The sequence below is a fragment of the Danio aesculapii genome, chromosome 7, assembly GCF_903798145.1.
Source record: "Danio aesculapii chromosome 7, fDanAes4.1, whole genome shotgun sequence".
NCBI classification, from domain to species: Eukaryota; Metazoa; Chordata; class Actinopteri; order Cypriniformes; family Danionidae; genus Danio; species Danio aesculapii.
In genome coordinates, this window is record NC_079441.1 from 35,302,632 (window position 1) to 35,328,530 (window position 25,899).

At 37.5% G+C, this 25,899-nt stretch overlaps 1 protein-coding gene across 1 annotated transcript in view; it reads left to right on the plus strand.

The window, feature by feature from the left end:
* The first annotated feature begins 289 nt into the window (after positions 1 to 289).
* chd9 (chromodomain helicase DNA binding protein 9) overlaps positions 290 to 25,899 on the plus strand; it is a 115,334-nt gene continuing 89,724 nt past the window's right edge. Inside the window, 2 exon segments of the mRNA XM_056461787.1 lie at positions 290 to 406; positions 13,947 to 15,621. Coding sequence (XP_056317762.1) covers positions 14,080 to 15,621 — 1,542 coding nt within the window. The 5' untranslated portion in view covers positions 290 to 406; positions 13,947 to 14,079.

Consider the following 25,899-nt stretch of genomic DNA (forward strand, 5'->3'; position numbering starts at 1 on the left):
TATAGAGTGCGACAGTGCTGAAACTCAGGTGGCTGTCAGTCCTGATGAGAGAGAGTGGGGGAGAGAGAGAGTCCGTGACGTTCAGTCGCCTGAAGGGAATCCCAGCCTGGATGAAACACTCGTTGCACCTGAGCTCAGGTAGACAAACTGTCACGATTTGAACTCCACGTGAAAGGTTCGACATGGACAGCACTGTGTTGTCAGCAAACGGTGGTTCTGAACTAACAGCGACCGAGCTCACTTCAGAAAGTAGACCGGATTGCTCTCTCCGCACGCGCGTAACAGGAAAATAACAGTTTGCTCTTCATGGATTATCGTGTTCCTTTGCTTTCTTGACTAAACATGAAGAGGACACGCGGTTAAAGTTTGCTTTGGTGCGTTGGCGAGGCTGAAACGCGCGGTCCAGGTAATGTTCTGGACGGTAACGTACAGTGATTTCTTCAGTATAACACAAGCTGATCAGTGAGTATACAGAGGCAGGATAACAGGCTTGACTGTAGGAAGATAATATTGCACACCGTAGGTTTACGTTCCTTTCTGAGGATTCTAAACCACACACAAAGTACTGTGGTAATACTATGATAACCTGGTTGTTTATTCTTCAGTTAGAGCCACCTTTGACTGCTTTGAGAGCTTGGAAATACAGTTTGAAATAACATTTACCAAACAACAAGTTTGCTGAATTAATATATTATTACTAAATAGTAGATGTTAGTATTATTATTCAATTCAACTTGAATTTGATGCAATGAGGTGGTGTGCAGTTTTATATGACAGTCGGTAACAGCCATTGGTTTGAGAAGAATAGTTTTATACTTATAGTGCTCAGCATAATTGAGTACACACCCCGTTTGGAAAATTAATATTTTGATCCATTTCTCTGTGAATATTGGCAATGTATGCTGGTGCATTTTAAATAAGATTTATTAAACAGATATATTTATTAAAGTAATATTTTAGTCACCAAACACATTTGAAAACTGAAAGAAAATACAATAAAATTTTAAATTTAAGCAAAATATTGCAAAAACAAATTACAAGCTACAAAATTTCAACTAAATTTTTAAAATGTTTTGCTTCTCTTGATTTTTGCTCTTTTTTTTAATTTGTATTTAATATTTTTCTATAACATAAATTTGGGTGCACTAGTTTTTGGACTGGTATCATAAGTTATTTTGTTAGGTAAGCTCCAGATTTTGCTTCATTACTGACTAATCTAATGTATATGCACAAATATAATATTGTATAGCTTCCTATTAAAAATATGAATAAAAAAAAACTTGTGAGGAGTGTACTTATATATGCTGAGCACTTTATACATAATACATATCCTAATTATGCATTTAAATACAGCAAAATAACAGCAAAAGGTTTTAACAGTTGTTTCCAACATCTTTGTGATGTAAGGCGGACCATATGACAGTCCTGGTTAGCTATAGTTAACATTATTTTATTATTATAACAGATTTTAATTCCCAGTGGTCGGTTGCAGCTGGTAGGGCATCCGCTTCGTAAAAAAAACTTATGCTAGATAAGTGGGCAGTTCATTCCTCTGTGGCGACCCCAGATTAATGAAGGGACTAAGCCAAAAAGAAAATGAATGAATGAACAGATTTTAAATTTGTTCATTATACTATTTTTATGATATGTTGAGTGTCATTCTGAGATAATAATATGCCAGTGCTGAATTAAATTATCTTAATAATAATAATAATTTCATATTAATAGAAATAATGAAATATAAGTAATTTTATGTCTTATTGCAATTTTTTTATGGGAAAAGAAAATGCTTTTAAAGAACAATTTTAGTTTATTGAAAAAGGTTGAGTACAGAAAAGTAGTGAATACCATATTCATGTACAGATTTGCTTTGCTCCAATAGTGTGTTTGGCAAGTAAACTAGAGTTGTATGATCTTGGTAGTTTACCTTCATTATAGACCACATCAATCGTATAATTGTCTGTATTTCTGAAGTACCTGACAGGTCCTCTTCGATAAATCATTACATCTTTTATAGTACCAGTCAGCGAATGTTCATTATTAGTTTGAGGTCTAGTCAATATAACTGGTCGTTCAATTAATAATTCATAATGGGAATAATTTAACACAGAGACTTTAAAATGTCTAGAAAAATCTAGAAAACTAGAACTTTTCGACAGAACATTTTTGCTAAAAACAATTTCGATTGTATTGTGTACAGCAACATTGTCTTATCTTTTTTCTTAATTACTACAATTTGATTAATGCTGTTTATGTAGAAAAATAATCATTTTAAGAAACAGATGGAAACAAGAAAGCATCCTGTGTGAATGACCTCAGAGAGACTGTGGATACAATCATGTCCATAAGTGCTCATATTAAAGGAAACACTGAGAACTTAATTCAAAGTGTATAGAGTGTTTCATTGTAATATAGGCAAATTATGATTCACAGTAAACTAAATCAGCTAGAGGTGTTGGAATGTAGAGATCCACTTTAACTCCAAAACAATAAATACCTAGTCATCAAACTCCAACTAAAGTGCTGTTGAACATGCATCAGGAGGCAAAATGTCTTTCAGTGATGAGTCAATGGAACTCCAGCAGGAACAGGATAATTTTAGCCCACATACATTTTTCTTTGCTTGGGAAAAAAATGAGTCATGATGAGATAAGATAGTTTAAGGACTTTTCCATTAGATCAAGTCAATATCTTGTTCTGCCAACTTGAAATAATGAATTTATTTATAATTGTATTAATTTTGTTCTTCAACCAAAAACTACTAATGGCAAAAAAGTAGTGACCGGCACTAAATGTAAATACCTAACATCTCTTCTGCATCTGAACAAGTTCATTTTAGGAGATTTAGTTTGGACGTTTTTTTGCCTTCATCTTCTTGTTGCACTGTTTCCAGACCTGAGTAACTCATTTAAATTGGGCTAATCTCAGTAGTCATTTAGGACCACTGTTTATATCATGTCACACATTGAAGAAAATCTTTTAAAACATAATTGTGTACATCAGGCATGGGATGATAACCGATTTCAAGGTATATTGCGGTTTGGAAAAAGTCACGGTAATTAAATGTCTTATACCAGTTATAGTTATTTTCAAGGTATATATTAGTTGTTGTTGTTTTGTTGTCAAAGATTATTCATTTATTTTTTTTTACTTAGGACAACAGTATCTCCAGCAGCAAAATATATTTCACATCAAAAGCTACTGGTCAGCCCACGATTCAACAAACATCTGAAAAACAAATCAATTACACACCTACATCCTAAAGAGCTGAACAGTGCAGTGGCTTATTTATATCCACATAAAATAAAGATATCAAATATGTCTATTTATTTGTAAAGAAATCTGTATTTTTGAAACTAATGTAACAGCAGAACTCAATGATTTATTTTAATTATTTAACCTGACACATTAATTGTTCCACAATATGACGAATGTTTCTTAAAATAAAATGTAATGTGTTCAATGGGAAAAAAGTTATTTTTTTACCCAGACATTTAAAAAGAATATACAGCAGGGAAATAAGTATTGAACACATCACCATTTTTCTCAGAAAACATATTTCTAAAGGTGCTGTTAACTTGAAATTTTCCCTGGATGTTGGTAACAATCAAAGAAATCCATATATGCAAAGAAAAACAAATCTAATTAGTTATGTGTAATAAAATGAAATGACACAGGGAAAAAGTATTGAACATACGAAGAAAGGAATGTATAGAAAGGCAGTGAAAGCCCAGACAACAGCTGAAATCTCTCAGTAATTATCCAGTAACTCTCTGCCCTTCGTCAGTGTAAATTAATATTAGCTGCTTCAGTCCAACATCTACATTATCAGGATGATTAAGATGAAACCAGGGTGGACATTTCAGCCAGACAATGATCCAAAACACAGCCAAGGAAACCATGGTTTCCGCTACATTCATTCTTCCATGGCGGGGCGCCACGCCAAAATTCATCCCGCCACGGCTAAGTTACAGCTTCTCATTCTAAACATTTTATTTTTTTAATAGCGGGTGATTATCACACCAAAACGTATTAAAGGGTAAGTGAATTATAACAGCGCAAACTTTTCTGTAACCTTTAAGGTTAAGTGCTGACTGACTGACTGACTGGCTGACTGACAGGTGCGTGATGCGTGAGGCCAGCTAACATGACGTAAAGCTGTTTCACTTTACTTCAGGACACATTAATACTGCTCTGTAGGTCTATTGGAGAAATATTCCTAGCCAATCTAATAAATGTTGGAGACATTCTCGTTACATAAATGCACTAAATCACACTTCAGCAGCGTTTATGTGAGAGCGCACAAGAAGATCTGCGCTCAGTGTTGCCAGATGATGCTGACTCTTTCCACCCCCAAAAGCTGTCGAGATCACAAGCGTTTATACACTGTTCTAAGCAGTGGGGCTATGGTATCTCTTTGGGAGATCAAAACAGGTTTATGAGGGCAGACCGGGGCTGGCGGGCACGCCATTGCAAAAACCGCCCAAATTTTCACTACCTGCCTATGTCACTTTTTACCCTCAAAAATAAATTCAAAACCGCCCAATCAGGCAACACTGTCAGCGTGTATTTGAGGGTGCGCAAGAAGCTGTGTGCTCGAGCAGAGGAAATCGGCGCGCAAGCAAAGAGCTTTGCATACTGTATGCTATTACATGAATGCGCTCACGACATTGAAATTGTCATTGAAATAACGCCACAGGTAGTTAGTAGATCTGTGTAAAAAGGCCTGCCGCCACAGCTGGAAAAAAATCCTAGAGGAGACACTGGAAACTCTCAAATGCTTTCAGAGAAAGAAAAGTTGTAGAATGGCCAATCACCTGACTTGAATCTAATATGAAGTACAAATTAAAGATCAGATTTTAAACACTTTGTTAAAGTCTGTGCAATTCGTGTGACTTATGTGAGACGTCTTCTAGCTGCCATCACCAAAAAAGCCTTTTATATAAAGTATTAAATACATTTCAGAAGCTCTGTACTTTTTCCTTGTGTCGTTTCATTGTTATTACACATAACTAATTTTTTCAGATTTTTTTTGTTTTTGTTTTATTTTTATGTTTATATTGTTTTAGTTTTTACCAAATCTGGTTCAGTTCCATGTCAACAGCTTCTTTAGAAATATTATTGCCAGGAAAAACATGGCATGTTCAATACTTATTTTCCCAGCTGTATTTTAGAGCAGTAATCACAATACCATGATACCGTAATATTTTTATCCAAGGTTATCATACCCTCAGAATCTTATACCGGCCCTTGCCTAGTGTACACTACAGTCTCTGGAACCCAGACACTGATATTTTGCAGATTTAAAAAACACGAATCATCACTGTCTGACCATCTGAGATCATAAAGATTACAATCTTGATTTTCAATTGTGTTAAAGCACACAGTGTAGCATTTGTTGTTTGCTTTGGCATCTAATAGAATGTTTGGACCCAGAAACTGTGGTGTGTGTCTGTGAAAGAGTGAATTAAAACAGCACTGAATAGACTGACAGCAGGTGATAGAGAGAGAGATGTAAGATAGGATCAGGAAAGGTCTCCAAACTGGGACTTGAACTCAGGTCGCCTGAAGCACAATGGCACTGTATGTCGGAACACTGCCTACAAGGCATCTAACACTGAGAAGAAGTTAGTTTTTTTTATTGTATTATTAGATCATGTGTCATGTTGTACACCAGCAAGCAGTTGTTTCTTTCTGTTCATTTTTAAGGAGTGGCTTTTGTCATTTCGAAATTGAAGCAGGTTCATTATTTGTCCGCTCTTATGTAAGATCTAATATATGGTGTAGCTTTATGTTTAGAAGTATGCTAAGAATATAGAACGGTTTGTTGAACATATTATAAAGACGGAGTTCATTTTGAATTGCATCAGCAAGACCTGAATGGTTATGAACTATAATTGGCAGTGTAGATTAATTTGTTTTGTATGCAGGTTCATATAGCCTTGTTCTAATGCTAAAGATATTTGTGATATGTCTTTGTTGGGCGATTGGTTGTTTCTCTGACATTTTTCACAATTTTTTACTGTAGGTATGATGTCAGTTTGTAAAATTTGGTAATTATATTTTACGTTTAAATAAAGAAGAAGGGCTGGGCGATACAGGGAAAAAAATATCACAATACAATGTTTAATATCTTTCGGTTTCAATAATTAATTAATATTTTTTTACAATGCGTTTAGGAATATTAGGATTTTTATTTCTTTAACCATTTTTTTTTAATTTACCAACATTACTAAGGCAAATAGTTTTAATAGTGAAAAACCCCAAAATATAAACAAATATCTTGTCTCTTATGTCTTATAATAAAATAAACATAAGTGCTAAATAGGGTTGGGTCGATAGACGATGCCATCGTTCATTGCCGATGGCGGATAAACATCACGATGCAGAGCCGACATAACAATCCTCAGCCCCGACCCATTGAAGCAGCAACCCGCTCGCGAATAACACACTTAAGGCTCCGTTTACACTAAAATATCTTAGTTTAAAAAAGTATTTTTGATCCACGATTATGATCCCCATCCACACTGTGTTTTACCTAGCATTTCTGTACAGTTCTCCATCCACACTATACCGCTGAAAATGCGCACACACATGCACACACACACACACTCTGGCATGCACTTTTGTGCTTTGAGCACAAAACCCCAGGGAGCAGTGCACATCGGACAGTTTATTAAAGATGTCTGCTGGATCGCATCTCACTATTACGGTGGCAAGAAGTGCAAAGCAACACTACGTGTGAAACACTTTTACGAAGCTCGAGACAAATTTACATTTTGGAAAACATTTTTAGCTATCATAAGACACAATTATATAGGAAAAACAATTTTACCAAGGACGAAACAAATTTACATTTAAAAAAAAAAAAAAAATTACAAGACGCAAAACACTTTTACCAGTCCCAAAACAAATTTACAATGACAGATTCTTTATGTAAAGGGATTGTACCACACACTGGAAATGACGCGGTGAAAAGTGTTTTTGTTGTTGGTGGTGAGCGTGGTAAATTTGTGTTGTGGAGTACATGGCGTAAATAAAGTTTATGGTGACCGAACATGGACTGCGGTCAAGGGATGTTTTGCCCGTTTTGTTGCAGCTTTGTTGCAACACATGAGCAGCTTAACGCGGTTTTGCTTTACGTGCGGTCAGTGTTTGGAGTTTCTAAAGGACACGGATCAGACGGAAACACCAGGCACTGCATCAATGTGTTCAATATTTTAACGAGGGCCACTCGTACACTGTAATCTTGGACATGATGTCAAGTCTACACGGTGTAATCATCTGCTTGATGACTCTTAAAAGTAAACTGAATGAAGCCGGTGTTACCGTTTAACTGGTGTCCGTGTTAACTGGTGAACCTTTCCAGATGTAAACTATTGTCTAGATGTAGATGTAACTACATCACCCAACCCTAGTGCTCAAACTTAATAAACTATTAACATCTGTAATGTGTCTATACTAATCACACAGTAATTGCACCAAGACATGTGCCTCGATTGGAAATAACCCTGAGCTTGTTGGCATTCCTTCCAAGGTGCGCACTGAGCAGCCACAATTTAATAAAGCTATAGCACTTCATACCGAAACTTCATACCAAACTTTTTTTAATATTGTTATTGACAATGATGTTCGGTCAATAAATATCGATACCGTTTTTTCTGCCTAGCCCTATAAAGAAATAGCAAATATTGTTTATTTTTAAATGACTCTCTTTATTTTCTTATTTGTGATGGCAAAACTGTATCAGAAATACAATTAAATGTCATTTACGTTTGCCATTTCATTCAGTATAAATCTGTCAGGATTAATTCAACAATTAAATTCTCAGATGAAAATTCTAAATGGAGATTAAATTTAATTAATTTTGAGTGGTCGGCGCCAGTGGTGTAGTGGTTAGTGCATCGACACATGTACTCCGGTGCTCACGGCAACCCGAGTTCAATTCCCGCCTCACGGTCCTACGCCGATCCTTCCCCTCTCTCTGCTCCTTATGCTTTCCTGTCAATACTCTATACTGTCCTATCCATTAAAGGTGAAAACCCTAAAAAAAAATTTTAATTAATTAATTTGAGTGTTTGATATTTCATTTAAATTTTGATTTAAAAAAACCTCATCATATATTACTATTCTTCATCAAAGTGGAAGAAATTGCAGAAAAAAGCTGTTTCTTTCTTCTGTTGTTCCACTTTTGATGTGGAAGTTGAAACTTCACTTGACACCTGTCGTGTTGGTTAAAGCATGGCTGTGCTGTGGGAAATTGAATCACTAAAAAAAGAGGTTACTTGATAGGGGTGGTCCAAGATCAGCTTCACTCAGCCAGAAAAAACCTCACCATAGTCAAAAACAGCTCTGGTCTCGGATTTTTGATTGGCACCAGGCAACCTCTGACAGTACCTGCTCTTTAGATGAGTCACAATTGAGCATATATGACTTGGCATCTGTCAGAGGGCAATTTCACAACGGAAATGCATTGCTGCGTGCAGTCCAAGACTAGCAGCGCTGACACCCAACTGTGCCTCATCTTGTTGAAGTCATGCACTCTCGCTGGCATGGAAAAAAAAAGCCAGTGCATTAGATTTGTGAAATGCATTGACTCACAAGTGACTCTTTCCTGAACCGGGGATGCTAGGCAAATTGCAGAAATGTAAATAGAATGGGATGCCGTAGGTTACTCTTGGAAAGAGACTGTCGTGTAAGATATAATCTGTGTGTTGGGGGAGGGGGGTCGCTGTGTTTTTCAGTAGTAGGAAGTTGCATGTGTTTTTGCTTGTACAGATAGTGCAGGGCTAATGGCCTGCGACGGCAAGGCTCTTATCAGTGTGTCTTTAAGCTGTGGACTGATGCAGTTTTCTGGAGCACACCTCTGACCTCTCCTCTCAAAAGAAATGTTTCTGGGCGGATGCTTATCCTAGGAAGCTGGTCGATATAAATCAGTCTTCACAGCCAAAGAGAGTGATCAAAAATGGTAGGCTATCTGGGCTTGGAACATTGGCAACGAATGTTCACATAAATCTGTTCAGGTTTGTTGTGTCTGTGCCAATTTTTCTTTAGAACCGGCAGGAAACCATTGCTGCCTCAGTAGTGTTGCATCATTGACTACTTTTACATGGACATCAGTAATCGAATTATTTGCCTTAATCTGAATACGACACTAATATGATAAAGATGGTTACATGAATTGCTTTTTGAATGTTTCATGATCTCGTTTTACATGTTATAGCACATAATTCGATTATAATCATTGTGTCACCATGCTATCCACATTTCCTCCAGTGTTTCATGCTATTTCAGGTGTTTCATTTTTAATTTGTCGACTTTACTGCAGTTTGGCACTTTCACTTTCATTTAGGAACATATCATCCATGCCCCCGTGACAAATGATATATTGGATGCGAGTATGAATTGCTGTAAGAGTGTTGTGTTAATGGAATTTGACACCGCAAGCCGTATGGAATACGCCTCCGCATTTCACCATGCAGGTGTCTGTGGTCCTCCACTGACTCGGTAGGTGCAGAGAATAGTGTCAAACAGTCGTGTGTGCAGACTATCCTGTCGCAAAATGCAATGAAAATCCTACATGACTGTAATAGTTTGATTAAGGTATCCGAGTATTGTCTTAATCGTATTAAAATTGTATTATTGGTGTCCATGTAAACATTCTCAATTTGTGTTGCTACAATACTGGAATAATGAATCCCATAAATAATTGTTTTTCAACACCTCGACAAATATCACCACAACGTTTACAGAATATAAGTATGAAATGATTGTACATTTTAAAGTTTATGCAAATCATTTTGATAAAATGTACATTAGGATCAAATACACAAGATTTGATATATTGATATAAATCTCCTCAACTGTTCCTCAAAACTGCAGGGGAACAGATAAAAATGTGGTGCCACTTTATATTAAGTGTTCTTAGCTACTATGAACTAATCTGTTCAAAATGTATTGTAGAACCCTTCTGGTGCTGTTGAGGTGGCTTAGGGGTAAGGTTTGGCAAAAGTTTGGTGGTATGGGTAGGTTTAAGGGTGGGTTCGGTGGGATGGTCATCAATGTAATTATAAATGTAATTACAGAAACTAATTACAGGTGTGGGAGAGATGATGGCTCAGTGGTTAGTCACCTCAAAGCAAGAAGGTTGCTGGTTTGAGTCCCGGCTGGGTCAGTTGGCATTTCTGTGTAGAGTTTTCCCTGTGGAGTGGTGTTTTCTCTGTGTTCGCATGGGTTTGCTCTGGGTTCTCCGGTTTTCCCCACAGTTTAAAGACTAATTTAAAACTAAACAAACAATAAACTAAATTGGCTGTAGTCTATGTTTGTGAATGAGCGTCTATGGATGTTACTGTTCCAGTACTGGGTTGCAGCTGGGAGGGCATCCGCTGTATAAAACATATGCTGAATAAGTTGTCGATTCATTCCACTGTGGCGACCCCTGATGAATAAAAGGACTAAACCAAAGGAAAATGAATGAATGAATTACAGGTATAATTACATGCATATATATCAATCAGAAGTACATTATAAAAACATGTATATACACAATAATTACATGGTAACAAATTATTAATTTACATACTAGTTAAGGCCACTAAATATAAAGTGGAACCTTTTTAAAAAAAAATAAAATAAAAATCTGTATTGCAATCCTCCAAAATTTTGCATTTATATAAACTGAATAATACAGAAAACAAATTGTACAGTGCAAAACCAAATATTTTAAATGCAATTTATTTTTGTTACCGTAAAGATAAATATTTAGCAGCTGAAACTGAGCCTTTAGCATTACACATTTCAGAAGTTCTAATATGCTGATGTGGTGTTTAAGAAACATATATTAAAATGATCAATATAAAAAAGCTTATTTTCTGATACCATTTTAATTTTTAAGATCCTGTCAGGGAAAATATATCAGTTTCATACAGATGTTTTAACATGATAAGCTTCATATACAATGTGTCTGCCTAAATTCTTTCTGGATTGAAACAGGTGTACTACCTGAAAAACAGTTCACTAAAGCAAGCTCTAGATAACGGCAGGATGCCATGTAACTTTGAGCAATAGTGACAGACACTGTATGATTGAAAATTCCCACACAGAGCTGTGAGTTTGCAGTTCAGTTTAGATAAGACAAAATTTCAGCTTACTGTATTTTTCTGCCCAGAGGAATGGCTCTTATACATACTTACTCTTAAATAAAACAACAAATCAGTACAAATCATCAAAACCTAGATGTGAAATAACAGTGTTACGCTTCCCTCTCTAATGTCTGAATACAAATCTGTGTTGGTTTGTTAGTTTAAAAATCTTAATGGCATTTAGAGATTGAAAAGACTAAAACCACAGAGTGGTACTGTAGTAATGGACTGTGTCTAGGTTTCTGTGCACTGTCATATTGTTTATCTGTGTGTGTTGTGAGTCATCAGGTCGTGACTGACCTCCTCCACAGCCGCTGTTGGTCAGGACCGGCTGTTTCACTCTCACCCTCTCTGTCCGGTTGCGTGTGCGTTCATGTGTGCAAGAAATGGAATGAGCTGTCTGTATGTCCCACACAGCTCTAGTCACTCCTGTTGTTCTCCTGACCAGGGCTTGACCAAGAATTAGGCCGTTTCCACTCGCTGTCTCTCAACCATAGCTGAGGGAAGCCTGAGGGGAGTGTGAAGCACCTGGTTTTTGTCTGGTGCTGAAAGCTGTTCAGCTGTAGTGCTTGTTGTAATGCCTGTTTTTGTGTTCCACTAATAGTGCCAAATGTTCCCCAGACATTCCTTCCCCTTTCACCTCTTTCAGGCCTCAGGGTGCTGTGGAAGAGTTTATTGCCAGATGAGTATGTTAGATTATCAATGCAGTACTGTCTCTAGTTATGGAGTGATGTAACGTTGGGATGGGGGAAATTGAAGTAATATGTCACATGCTCAGTGCTTCTTCTGAAGGTTTGCCCTCCTGTAGATTTTATCCTGCATTCCATTCCGTTTCAGCAAGATGGAAATCTCCATTTCTTATTAGGATAAGTTCAATCAAATAGAATCAAAATCATTCTGGGAGACTCTGGCTTTCCTGAGATGCGGGTGTACTAGGGGTGTGAACCTACACTAGTCTCCCGTTTAGGTGCAGTTACAATTAATATGTCATCGATGCAGTTCAATTGGATATCATGGTGCTCTGACAATGCTTTCCATTCTCAATTTTTTATTTTACTTTACATGAATAAAAATATGTCTTTTAATATAAGCAATCAGATAGGGCTGGGCGGTATTGCAAAAAAAAAAAAATTCACAATTTCATGTTTCATCCAATATCATCAATATCATGTATCATTCGATATCAATAATTATTCAATTTTTTTACCAATACAGTTAGGAATATTAGGATTTTTTATTAATTTAATCACTTTATTTTAATTTACCAACATTAATAAGGCAAATAGTTTTAAGTCAAAAACTAAAATATTTAAACAAAGTAGCTTATCGCTTAATAATAAAATAAACTCTTAAACTTGATAAAATTTAAAAAAGTGTGTGCAACTAAGGTAGATCAACATCTGTAAGGTGTGAATAATAATGATACAGTAAACCTCAAACTCTTTAAACAAAACAAATCATGATAATCGAATCTGAGCTTTCAGGTAAAGGAATCAACATCATTATTCAAATACATACTGAACATTACAAATTGTGAAGTTGAATGACTACATTACCCCCTATGCTAAAAACTCTTTCAGAAGGGGATCTAGTAGCTGGGATGCACAAGAAAAGAAATCAAAAGCCCATCTGGCGACATCCTTACTTCCTTTTTTATTTACTATCTCCTCACTGCTGCTAGCCACCGCACTAATTTTTGCATGTGTTGCTATTCTGAACTGAAGTGGCAAGTGCGAGCACGTGGTTTCCTTGACCATTACAATGGGCTCCCCTGGCGTCTCTTGCAACTAAGCGATCATCAAGCGTTTTCTCAGAGGATGACAGGTTTATGTAAAAAGCATTGTACTGTTTGGATGTGCTGTGTTTGTCTGAGGTAATTAGTCTGCCGTTATTAAAGAAATGTGTATTCCATACAAAGCAGTTTGATTAGTTCTGCTTGCATGAATCGCGGTGTGCTTGTGGTTTTCGGAAAAATTGAGATGTTTTCAACTTGTGGAAAATGCACAAAAATTCAACAAGTGCATGTTGCTCGCTTACGCACGTCATGCAAGTTGTGCGCTTCCATTGAAATTGACACCCTAAGCTCATTGGCATTGCTTCCAAGGCATGCGCTCAGCAACCACATTTTAAGAAAACTACAGTGCTTCATACCGAAACTACATACCAAATCCTTTTTTTATCGATATTGACAATAGTGTTCAGTCAATAAATATCGATACCGATTTTATTGCACAGCCCTACAATCAGATATATGAACTGAGCCTTTAAATTCCACCTGCTCAAAAAAAAAAAAGACAGGCAACTCAGGCACAGAAGACAACATGAGCATTTAGAACAAATAGACAAAAGTAAATTACAATGCTTGCTTTTTTGAATTCTTAAACACCTACAATTGGTCATTAAAACTCAGCATTTTTAATTTAAATGATGATAAAATGTTGTACTAGAGTGTAAAATCACATCATAATCTACATTAATGAATGTGTTGGAAGCTACTGTAGATTGTAAATTGTTAAGGTAGCTAACAGAAATTGAAATTACCAAGCAAAAATAATTGAAATCAAAAAAATGATGTCATAACCACAATCCTGAAATTTTATGAAATTTGAAAGGTCCAAGAAAACTGTATCTAAGCCAAGAAAACTGTGATGAATCAAACCCCTTTGAAAAAAATGAATGAATGAATGAATGAATATTAATACAATTAATGAATAACGATCTAGTTAAAGTTACATTTTTTTAATCCTATGAGTGTATTGCGTTACTAAAGTTTGTATAACTTTGTCTATTTCTTTTTTTTTCTAGACTGTAGCCATACTTGGTGATGGACACACAGTGGTTCAGCAGTCTCTGACAGTCTTTGGCTGCCTGTTGAATTCAGCAGTCCTGTCAAAGGGCTCGCTGTGAGTGCAGACACTTCATGCACTGAACTTGGACAATGACTGACCCCATCATGGACTTTTTTGATGACCCTAACATATTTGGGGGAGGGCTTGATGGTCTAGTTCAGGATGATTCAGGGTTTAACCCTGGGACTGTGTCCTTGGATGATGAACTTGCCCTGGGTCCTAGTTTGGTGGTGGATGCAGGGTCCAGATCATCAATTGTTCAACATGGGATACCCTACAGTCAGCCAGTGGGGCATTTTGACACTATGAAGGTGCAGAGTTCAATGGAACAGTCTTTTCCTGGTCCAGATGGAGATAGCAATGATGCAAGAACATTTTTGGCACAACAATTTCAAGGGCATTCTTTGAATCAAGTGCCTCAGACCAATGGACTTTTTCTTCACAACAGCCCCATGTGGGGAAACCATGATCAAAAAGGGAATAACTACCATCAACACCATCAACCACACCAACAACTCCACCATCAACAACTTCAGCATAAACAATTTCAGCAGCAACAACCGTTTCAGCAGCATCAAGCTCAACATCAGCAGTACAGTCACCAGCATCTTCAGCAGAGACAGCACAGTCTCAATCAACACCCTGTGACAAACCAGCTGCAGCTCCCTCACCAACAAGTAGCCCATCAAGGCTTACACCACATTGGCAAAAACTTTCAGGAACACACCCATTTTTACTACGAGGACAACATCCTGCAAAATAATTCCCAACAAGGCCACCACAACTCGCTAAGTGTAGAGGGTAGTTCTTTTCATCCTACGGTTGCCCCTGGAGGCCATTCACAGTCCAAACAGTATATTGAGTCCTCTATGATGCCTGTGGCTTCTCAGCAACACAGTGGCTTTCAGGCGACCCAAAGGGTTCAAGGTTTTACTACAGGTCCAAGGATGAAAAACAATGACCTGGCCTTCCCTGTTCAATCTTCCTCTGCAACCAGTTCTTTCCAGACTGACTCAGTTACCCATGCTTCATCCTATCCCACTGCTTGTTATGCTCTGACCAATCAGCCTCCCCCTATAGTAAATGTAACTCAGTCTTACTCCTCTGCCCTAGTATCTAGGACAACATCTTCTACAACCATCCCATCCTCAGCTTCAAACCTTTTGGACACTGGTTGTCCTTTTCTGTCTACATCTGGATTAGAACATAATCAACAAGTCCAAGTAATGGGCAGTCCAGCCCAACAGTGCCCCTTACGTAGCTCCAAATCAGACCAGGATCTATTCAGCTCATCTGAGGTATTCCCAGATGGTCTGAACTCATTTTCCGCAGATACTCCCTTCTCTATGACCCAGCAAAGGACCTGTGATGTGCCTTTGGTAACAAACCAGAGCTTAAACAGTAGTAATGCATTTCATTCGCTGGAGGAGGCCTTGCTTGGAGAGCAACATGATCAAAGACTTGATGATCTGGGTGAAGCTCCTGACCTTTTGGAGGATGAGCTGATGCCCCAGCTGGAGGCACTAGATCAGGAAGAGAGCTCCAATCACTCTTGGGTAAATGCAGGGGTCAGGAATAGCAGAGAAGTGAAAGAAGAGGTGGAGGATGTGCCACTGGTTTACAATGCACAGGTGAGAGAAGCTGTTTTAGATCTTTTATTTCTTTTGTATCACTTGACAAGTTGAGCGCTGAGATGATTGAGTGAGTCAAATTTTACAGCCATGATCTGTCAGTTTTAGCTTATTTTAAAGGAACATGATTGATTTGCAATGATATTTTTCGTTGATGGTGTTTATCTCCACCATAGATATGGCTGGGGGATAAGTCTATTTTATCAATTAACATGAATTAATAGTTTACATTGAGTGTTTTTTTTCACTCTAGCATCCACCAACACTAGAGGTGTGAACTTATCTCAACCCAATGTGAACCCAATCTCAATTCTACCCCTTAGCCTTCCCCTTACTCCTACCCCTCGTTTTACGCGTTCCCGTGAAGGTGTAGGGGTGTCCCAGTTCTCTTTAGCTTGAAGGTGTAGGGCTAAGGGGAAGGAGTGAATAGCCCTTCGAACAAAGATTTTTCAGGACCACACTTGAAACCAAGGGGTAAGAAAATTTCCCAGAAAACACCAGCCACAAAAGCAGGATTGCAGCACCCGGAAGTAAGGAGATCCACAAATTTGTATTTTTTTTTTGTCATTATTACGAATTTTTACAACAAACAATCACATGTTTTAATATATTCATAACCGCGTTCATGTTTTACTGTCATGCTTTAAAAAAACCCGCTAAATTTCTATATATAATTCATAATCATAACTCCTGTACAGCAGTCCCACAACATTGTGATGTTTGACAACACTCGAATACCCTGTCAGTAAAGTCTAGTGGCTGGGAATGAGCTTTTTACAGTGTCTGCTATAATGTTAATGTTGTTTTTGGTGTGTTTACATAGATGAATAAGGCCACTGTGTAAATGCACAGTATAGTTATGATCTTATTGCCACATTTAATCGTTATGATAACAATATATGCCTTCAGTGATTTCCTGGAGATAAATACCAAAAAGTAGCACAACTGGAATAACTACAGCAGTCGCGATCGTCTGATCTCATATGAAGCAAGAGATCGTGATGACATATGATGACGTGTGCAGGTGCTGTAGTGCTGTCCCAATTCTTAGGGGTAAATTTTAGCCCTTCCCCTTCACCCTTGGTTTTAAGGGTCAATGGGAAGAGGAAAGAGAAGGGGTAGGGGTACAAAAATAGAATTTGGATTGGGTCTTACACTGGTCTCACGGTTCGGTTCGGTTCGGTTACGATTATCATGCCATCTATTTGGTTTAATTCGATATCTCTGTGCATCACGGTGCAGTGATGATAATTTCCATACTCAATTTTATATTTTACTTCACAGCACAAGAATTCATGTATTAAAATGTATAATTTTTTAATACATTTTATATCTATTTGTAATACAATCTTGTCCTTTAATACAAGCAGCCAGATATATGAACTGCACCTCTAATTTTACTTGCTCAAAGAAAACACTCTTTTTGAATGCATCAAACAAAACTCAAGTACATGAATAGAACAACATGAGCATTTATAGCAAATAAACAAATGTAAATATTACTTTTTGAGTGTTGTTAAGCACCTGTGATTGGTCACACACTAAACAGAAAGGGCTGCGTTTGGCTCTAAAGCTCTGGCACTGTTCGCTGATAAGTGACGCAGATAAATGGCAGCAACGATCACAGTTGATTCATGATAGATGCGGTGGAAAAAACTAGCTCTACAGACATGCTCGAGTCTGATCCACAAGTATCGCTGTAACAGCAGAGAGGAAAGGAAACGTCGCACTAGCAGGTCAAAGCGGCCACAGTGAGAGAGAGTAAGAGAGAGAAATGGAGTTTACTTTCATTTTCTCCATAAATAGGGGCTTCTGCTGTAACCTCAGTGTTAGTAAAAGACTGTCAAGCAAACACGCAGTGAATTGTGCAGTTTCTGCATTTTAATTACTCGCACTTGCCTCCCTCACCATAGTATTTTACAGTGACATTTTACATACATTACATATGAGATAATAACCAGTTTTGATCATTACTGAACCGAAAACGAATTGTCTGCATCGCGGTGCACCGAAGAAACAATTTATTTTGACACCCCTAACCAATACTCCTCTGGGCTCCTATAGTTCCCTGTATTTTGCCATAGAAATACACAAACAACATAGCAATGAACAGAGAAGAAGTCATTCCTAAGAAAGGTACAGTGAATACACTTAATGAAAACACTATTTTGGAATGTATCAAACAAAACATGAGCATTTATAGCAAATAAACAAATGTAAATGTTGTCTCGCTTGATTTTTGAGTGTTGTTGAGCGAGTTCCTAAACTCCTACCAAATGCCTGGTCATGCGCTCAACAGAAAAGGCTGAGATTGGTGCTAACGGCCAGTGCAGCTCTGGCACTGTTCAGCAAACAGTGACATGGACACTGATGTTAACCTGGCGCATCGATCAGTTGATCTATTATAGATGGTGAGAGAGGGTTTACAGCTTTCATTTTTTCCTAGCTGGGTTCTGATGTACTTCCCTGACAGTGATAGACTGTCCAGCAAACACACAAGCAGGGAATTGTGCACAGTTATCTGCTTCTTAAGTAGTTGACGTGTTTTAATTACTCACGGTTGCCTCCCTTGCCATAGTAAGCTACCGCCATAATGCAGTGGTTCCTCTAGTATTATTTCTAGCAGTGGTGGCAGGCCTTTTACACAGATCTACCAACTACCTATGGCGTTATTTCAATGACAAATGTCGTGAGCGCAGTATTACAAGTCGAGATCGCATGTATGTAATCCGAGCATGTGAATCTCTTTGCTTGTGTGCTGATTTCCCCTGTACGTGCACATAACTTCTTGCACGCTCTCAAATATACGCTGCTCAAGTGCAGATTTTCTTGTGTGCTCTCAAATAAACGCTGCTGAAGTACAATTTAGTGCGTTTATGTAACAAGTATGCCTCCAACATTTATTAGATTTGCTAGGAACATTTATGAATGTATCCAATAGACCTACAGAGCAGCATTAATGCGTCCTGAAGTAAAGTGAAACAGCTATAAACTACAGCAAGATAAAGTCATTGTATGCAGAGCCATAGACCTTTATCCTTAAAGTATACTTATGGAAACTGTACATCTTAACTGAAAGCCACACCGTGTTGGCTAGCCTCACACACCTGTCAGTCAGTCAGTCAGCACGTCATCTTAGGGTTAAACAAATAACGCACAGCACTACTACGTTTGCAGAAACGTTCGCACTGTTGTACTTCACTTACCTTTTAATACCTTTTGGTGTGATTATTACCCGCTATTTAAAAAATAAAAATTACTGAATGTTTTGAATGAGAAGCTGTAATGTAGCCATGGCGAGATCAATTTTGGTCTGGCAGAATTTTGGTCTGGAAGAATGAATGTAACGGAAACCATGTAATGCATATGTGATAAATGACGTCAGTACATAATAACCAGTTATAAGTATTGCTAAACCTATACTAAATGGTTTGCGTCTGCATCCCGGTGCATCGAAGAAATAATTAATTTTGACACACCTATAAAATTTATTTTATTTTATTTTATTTTATTTTTTCAGTGTTGAACACAATAAACAAATAAATAACACCTCACTGCAAAATGTGTTTAAATAAGCCTGCTCAGAATTGTCGTGCCATTATTAACTCAGCACGATTAAGAGCTGCTTTGTTTAAAATCAGTCATCTTCACTGGCCCGGTGGAAAGGATGCAGTCGGAATGTACGTTGCAAAAAAATATGGTTTCCGTATATACTGTGGAAAATACAGCAGATGCACGCAGATACAGATTTAGGTAGGAGAATGTTATGCTGGATTAGGACATTTAGAAAATGGAAGGATGTTCAAACCGAAACCAGCACAACAAATAAGTACCTGGTGCTCTAATATACTAATATTTAATGCTGTTATATGCCTTATTTGCACTTTATCAGAACTTATCCTCCTATCGAATTTAAGTTTAAGTTTAAGTTTAACAACTTTATTAATCCCACCAGGGGCAATTAGATTAGGGTAACAGCTTTTCATGATTCAACAAACACAGACAAATCGCTTACAAACAGTGTTAAAAAACAAAATATCAAATATTGTACCAAGATACTTATATTCCTGTACCCTTTCAACTTGTTTTCCGTTAAAATACACTGGTTTCACTTCTAAGGCATTTTTTCTAAAATCAATCACCATCTCTTTTGTTTTTGTGATATTCAGTTGTAGTTCAGCTTCTTTGCACCACTTAAAAAACGCATTGCATGTTACACTGGTGTAATATTATGTCTTATTATGTAATGTTACATTTTGACCGTTTAAAATGAAAGGACCTTAAATCATACATTGGATTTTTGAGAAAAAAATCTGAATTTATATTTATTGATTTTTTTTTTAAGGCCATATCGCTCAGTCCTAGACATAGACAAGTGATAATGAAATGATCCCCCATACAGTATGTTGCCAAGCTGACAACAGACTGCTTTGCCTGCTTAGCCTACATTGTAGTGTTTAACTGTACAGAATAAAAGGACAAGACAGAACTGCTTCACTTGTCAAGGGCCTGCAGACAGGTACTCTAGCAGCCGATTAGGAGTTGCAGTGGTGTTTAGGACTTACTGGGGCTAAGCATACTTAAGGCTATAACAAGATGTGGGTCAGGCCAACCATAGGATAGCAAGAGGTGCACTCTGGCTGGCTAGTGTGGGTCTGGCTTGTGGTTTTTCTGTCTGTGTGTGTTGATGTGAGATTAGTGCTTGTGTGCGAGTGCTGGCAGAAGGGAGATGTTGATAATGAGGTTTCCTGAGGGAAGTAGAGAACGATAGAGAGAGAAGAGAACAGGAGTGCTGTCTGGTCTGTGATCGCAAGCAGCAGGCAGTGCTTTCAGCGATACTTCCTGACAGTGTCGACTCTTCTTTCTGTCTGTCTCTCTATTTCTCTCTCTCTCTCTCTCTCTCTCTCTCTCTCTCTCTCTCTCTCTCTCTCTCTCTCTCTCTCTCTCTCTCTCTCTCTCTCTCTCTCTCTCTCAGTGCAGGAGCATCAGTCTTTTCCCTCAGCTCTTTGCTGCTGACACAGGGAGTTGAGGCTCAGTGATTCAGCTGCCAGCCTGCCACATTCAAACACACACACATACACGCGCGCACACACACATATTGTGAACACTTTCCACCAGCTTTGCTTGGCACATGGCATGCTCTCGCTGTCAGACATGCGTGCAATACACCTAGTGCCAGTGCTCTTGTTTTTCAACAGATAAAAATTCAGAGAAGTGTTTCTACTTTCTTTGTCTATATATATATATATATATATATATATATATATATATATATATATATATATATATATATATATATATATATATATACTTTTTTTAAATTGCTTAATATAATTAGTATGTAATATAAATAAATAGTAATATAAAATAAAGTAAATGACCATTATCACATGAGTATCCCATGCAATATGGTTTTACCTTAGAATGGATGTAATTCAGCTTTAGCCCATGTGCTTTAGGTAATTACAGCCATGCTGACTGAGTGCAATATTGTGTTTTTAGAACAGTTTTATCATGAAGTGTGCCAATAAATAGCTAAATAATAGCACAACCAAAGAAGGTGTTATAAAAACGCCTTTGTGTCAGGAATAACTTGATTTACTTCAATGACTCTATGGATTCAGTTCCTAATTTGACAGTTTACTAGAGTTAATAACAAGGAGAAATTGAGTTACTTCAATGAAGTTTAAATCTTATTGTATTTTGTCGAGTTGTGAAAGAGAGAGATTTACTGAGCAAGTCTACATGGATCTGCATTAATTTTTCAGGCTAATGTCTAGGGTAAAACTAGGTGCTATACATTGGGAAAATGTTAGGGCCACGAAACCCCACTGTCTCAGCAGGGTGTTTTCACACCTCTAGTTTGAAAAAAGTCAGAAAAGTGGGTGTGTCCAGCTCTGTTTAGGTAGGAGTGTCGGGGGAGGGAAAGAGGAAAGGTTTTGCATAAAAATGGGAGTTTCCGTTTGGGCACGCGCTGATTTTCACAGAGGCAAAACAAACACACAGACGCAGGGGAGAAAGACAGTGACTGTGTTTACAAGGACATCAGTAATCGAACTGCCAAATTCTTAATTTGTTGAATTTAACTGCAGTTTGGCACTTTCACTTTCATTCAGGAATATTTCATGCAAGCCCCCCGTTTAAAGCGAGAAATTGGATGCGAGGAACTGCTTGAAAGTGTAGTAGGTAGTGTCAGAAAAGCTGTGTGTGTACAGACTATCCTGTCACAAAATGCGGCGAAAATCCTACACGACGGTAATAGCTGATTAAGGTGTTTACATGTGTACATTCGGAGAGCAGCATTTACTGCGAATCTTTCAGTCTATAATATTGTACTATACTATTGCAGTGATATTAACGTACTGTAAACTTCGTAACTAAATCATTTTGAATAAAGTATGTCTTTAAAAACTGAAAGAGTACTGCTGATGATACGAACTAACTTTACCATCTGAATAAACAAACAAAGAACACTGATCACACACACTTACCAAAACTGTAGTGACAGGACAATCAACACCAACTGGAGCCTTGTCTTTTTTAAAAGGAGACGAGTGGCAAATCCGGATTTCACCATTTCCAGATGCGGAAAGCTCTCTGGTAAAAAATGTTCCTTACAGACGTATTTGTCATGTGCATTGTAATCCACACATGAGTCCAGCTGCACTCTCACAGTGGGGAAATGAAAACAAAACCTTCGTTGCTGCACATTTATAAAGGCAATACTGACGACCTATGTCTCCAAATTTTTGTTCTTCCACTTGTTTTGGCTACAGAATGTGGCGTCTCTGCCATCTGAACACTGTAACAGTTAAAAACAGTCTTCGAATATATCATGCATATTAATGAAGTTGCATCTCATTCACAATAGAGCGCGCTGATTAGTTTGAACCAAGTCTTTCTCATGAATTAATGCTGCATGCTCAGAGACGTCACAATGTACTCCCAGGTACAGACATCCACTCTCCATGTTGGATTGCACTAAAGGATCTAATCGCCATAACGCAGCTTCAAAGAATTGTTTCAAACCAGAAGAACGAATTTGCTCAAAATAACGCAAAACATGGTTTCCGCTACATTCATTCTGCCATGACGGGGAACCACACCAAAATTTATCCCTCCATGGCTACATTACAGCTTCTCATTCAAAACATTAAGTCATTGTTGTTGTTGTTGTTGTTTTTTAATAGCGGGTGATAATCGCACCAAAACGCAATAAAAGGTAAGTGAATTATAATAGCGCAAACTTTTCTGCAACCCCAGTAGTGCTGTGCGTTATTAGTTTAACCCTTTCAGGTTACGTGCCGACAGACTGACTGACTGAGAGGTGCGTGATGCATGAGGCCAGCAAACACGACGTAGTTTCAGTTGTGATGAACACAGTTTCCATAAGTAAACTTTATAGATAAAGGTCTGTGGTTCTGCATACAATGACTTTATCTTGCTGGTGTTTATAGCCGTTTCACTTTACTTTGGGACGCAATAATGCCGCTCTGTAGGTCTATTGGAGAAATTCATAAATATTCCTAGCAAATCTTATAAATGTTGGAGACACACTCGTTACTAACAACGCACTAAATCGCACTTCAGCAGTGTTTATTTGAGAGCGCACAAGAAGATCTGCGCTTAAGCTGCGTATATTTGAGGGTGTGCAAAAAGTTTTGTGCACGAACAGGAAATCAGCACGCAAGCCGAGACATTCGCATGCTCATATTGCATAAATGCAATAGTTGATTCTTTCTGTACCAAGGTCCCGGTGTAAGCGAAGTGGGGATCGGGCTTTGGCTGTTATCGCACTAAAACTCTGGAACGGGCTTCAACCCCACATCAGACATGCTCCAACTCTATCTGTTTTTAAAAAGGGTTTGGAATTCCATCCTTGTTCTTAAGCATTTGAGCCTTTTTAACTATTGAGGGGTTTGCCTTATGTTTTAATTGTTATGTTTGTGATGTAGGTTTTGTATTGATTGTGTTCAGCACTTTGGGCAACGTTGTGTTGTAAAAAATGTGTTATATAAATAAACTAACGATCTCGACTTGTAATACTGCTCTCACGACATTTGTCATTGAAATAGCGCCATAGGTAGTTGGTAGATTTGTCTACAAGTCCTGCCGCCACAGCTGAAAAAAATAGTGTTTATAGCAGTGTGGGACATATATATGACTGTCAACATCTCAAAAAATGTGTTTTGGTGTTTCGTGACCCTTTAATACTGTATGCAATAGCATAATAAATAATACAATATTCCGTATACTATATAATATAATATAAAAAAAAAAGATAAATCCAACAGTTTTCCTGTTATTTAATCAAAAAGAAAGCATAACTTCTGAAAGTTAAAAGCCATGAGTTACTGTTGCATAAAACAAATCAGACATTTTAACAGTGTAAACCAGGAGTCACCAAGCTAGGTTCTATAGGGCTGGTATCTACATCTCCAACCATAATCAAGCACACTTGTGCAATCAAGGTCTTAGTAATACCAGAATCTTCTAGGCAGATGTGTGCAGCAAATTTGGATCCAAACTCTGCAGGACATCTGCACTCCAGGACCCTAGTGTAAACAAACAAAAAAATAAATAAATAGCACAAACACTTTGCTCAACTGGTACAGTTAAATCAATGTGAAAACATCATGAACAATCAGGTAATCAAAAACTCTTGACACTCTTGACCTTACCCAGGTCATAATACCCACATGATAACACAGTGGATTTGGAAACTGAAAGTAAAATACACAAATAACATGAAGTTATGTCATAAAATTCTTGGCATGGAATCACAGATTGACTGGCAAAAAAACAGAACCAGACGATTTTTGTATTTTTTATGACTGGCAACCAACCAGCTTTTGGTTTCAGTTCAGCCGATCCATCAATATCTAGATTTGCATACAAACTGCACTGCAACAACTTTATGCTACAAAGTCTATCAAGAAATTAAGTACAGGGTAGGGCTGCACGATTAATCAAAAAAAGATCATGATTTCGTTTCGACCCTACACACGATCTTAATTCAGCTTTTCTACGATTCAGCCAATTTTATTTTCAAGGTCAGGAGAGAAGCTTAAAAGTGGTCGCACAAGTCTACACAGCAGCATGGACACCTCCGAATGGCATTAAAAGCGTCACATACTGTATTTATAAGATATAATTCACCCAGAAATGTCATTTCTGTCTTCATGTAATGATGTATTCGCGGCTGCGAAATCACACTAGAGCTGACCGCCAGCTGTTTGTTTACTACTGAGAACGTGCGCTCGTGCACGCCAATGACGGCTACTTTAGTGAACAGAACCTGCACAGGCTGTGAACAACAGGTAATAAAGTTGTAAATAACGTTCAATTTGTTGCACAGTGCAATCGTTTGAGAGCCGCGCTGAAAGAATGATTTGCATGTGTGTGTTTTTATCACAGTGACGGCAGACATTAGCTGCACTCTGAAGTGAAAATGAAACTGGTCACATATCATTTAAATGATCATATGGCATTTTACAGTTATGATTACGACAAACATTTGATATGTTTTTCTTTCATAGCTAACACATAGTGTTGTGCAAGTGTTTAACAGTGTCAGTATAACTACTGTAGCCTATATAATGTTGAGTATAATGCAAGAAGGAATCTGATAATGACAAATGTCTGATTTTACCAGTGAAAACAAATGGTCTAATAATGTTGTCAATGACAAATGACAAGCACATGTCTTAAATATAATAATTTAACTTTAGAATTATGAATAGCTGTATTCAGATGTCAGCATTTTACTGTGAATTAATGAACAGGACATATTTAAAGTCTGTTCAAGTCCACCATAATGACGTAAAGTTTTATCATTTTAAGCAACAGTAGACTTACACATAGGCCTGATATTATTATAATTATTATTGTTGTTTTACCATAATGTTTGAGAATTAACAACAATAATAGCCTACTGATATTATTATTTTACATCTACAGAATCGTAAGAAAATCGTGATCTTGATTTTAAGCAAAAAAAAAAAAATAATAATAATCATGATTCACATTTTAGCCAGAATCGTACAGCGCTAGTACAGGGGATAGTACAGGTGAGAGTACCACCACATGGAAGTGGCCAAACATTGGTGAGAACACGAGATTCAGTCATTTGAACAAACATTAACTATAGTGTTTCTTTTACGATTTGCTAATACTTTCTCCATTATATAATAGGGCTGCTTGATTATGGGGAAATCATAATAATGCTTATAAGCAGAATGCAAACTAACAAAAAGGTCTCACAATTATGGAAAGGAA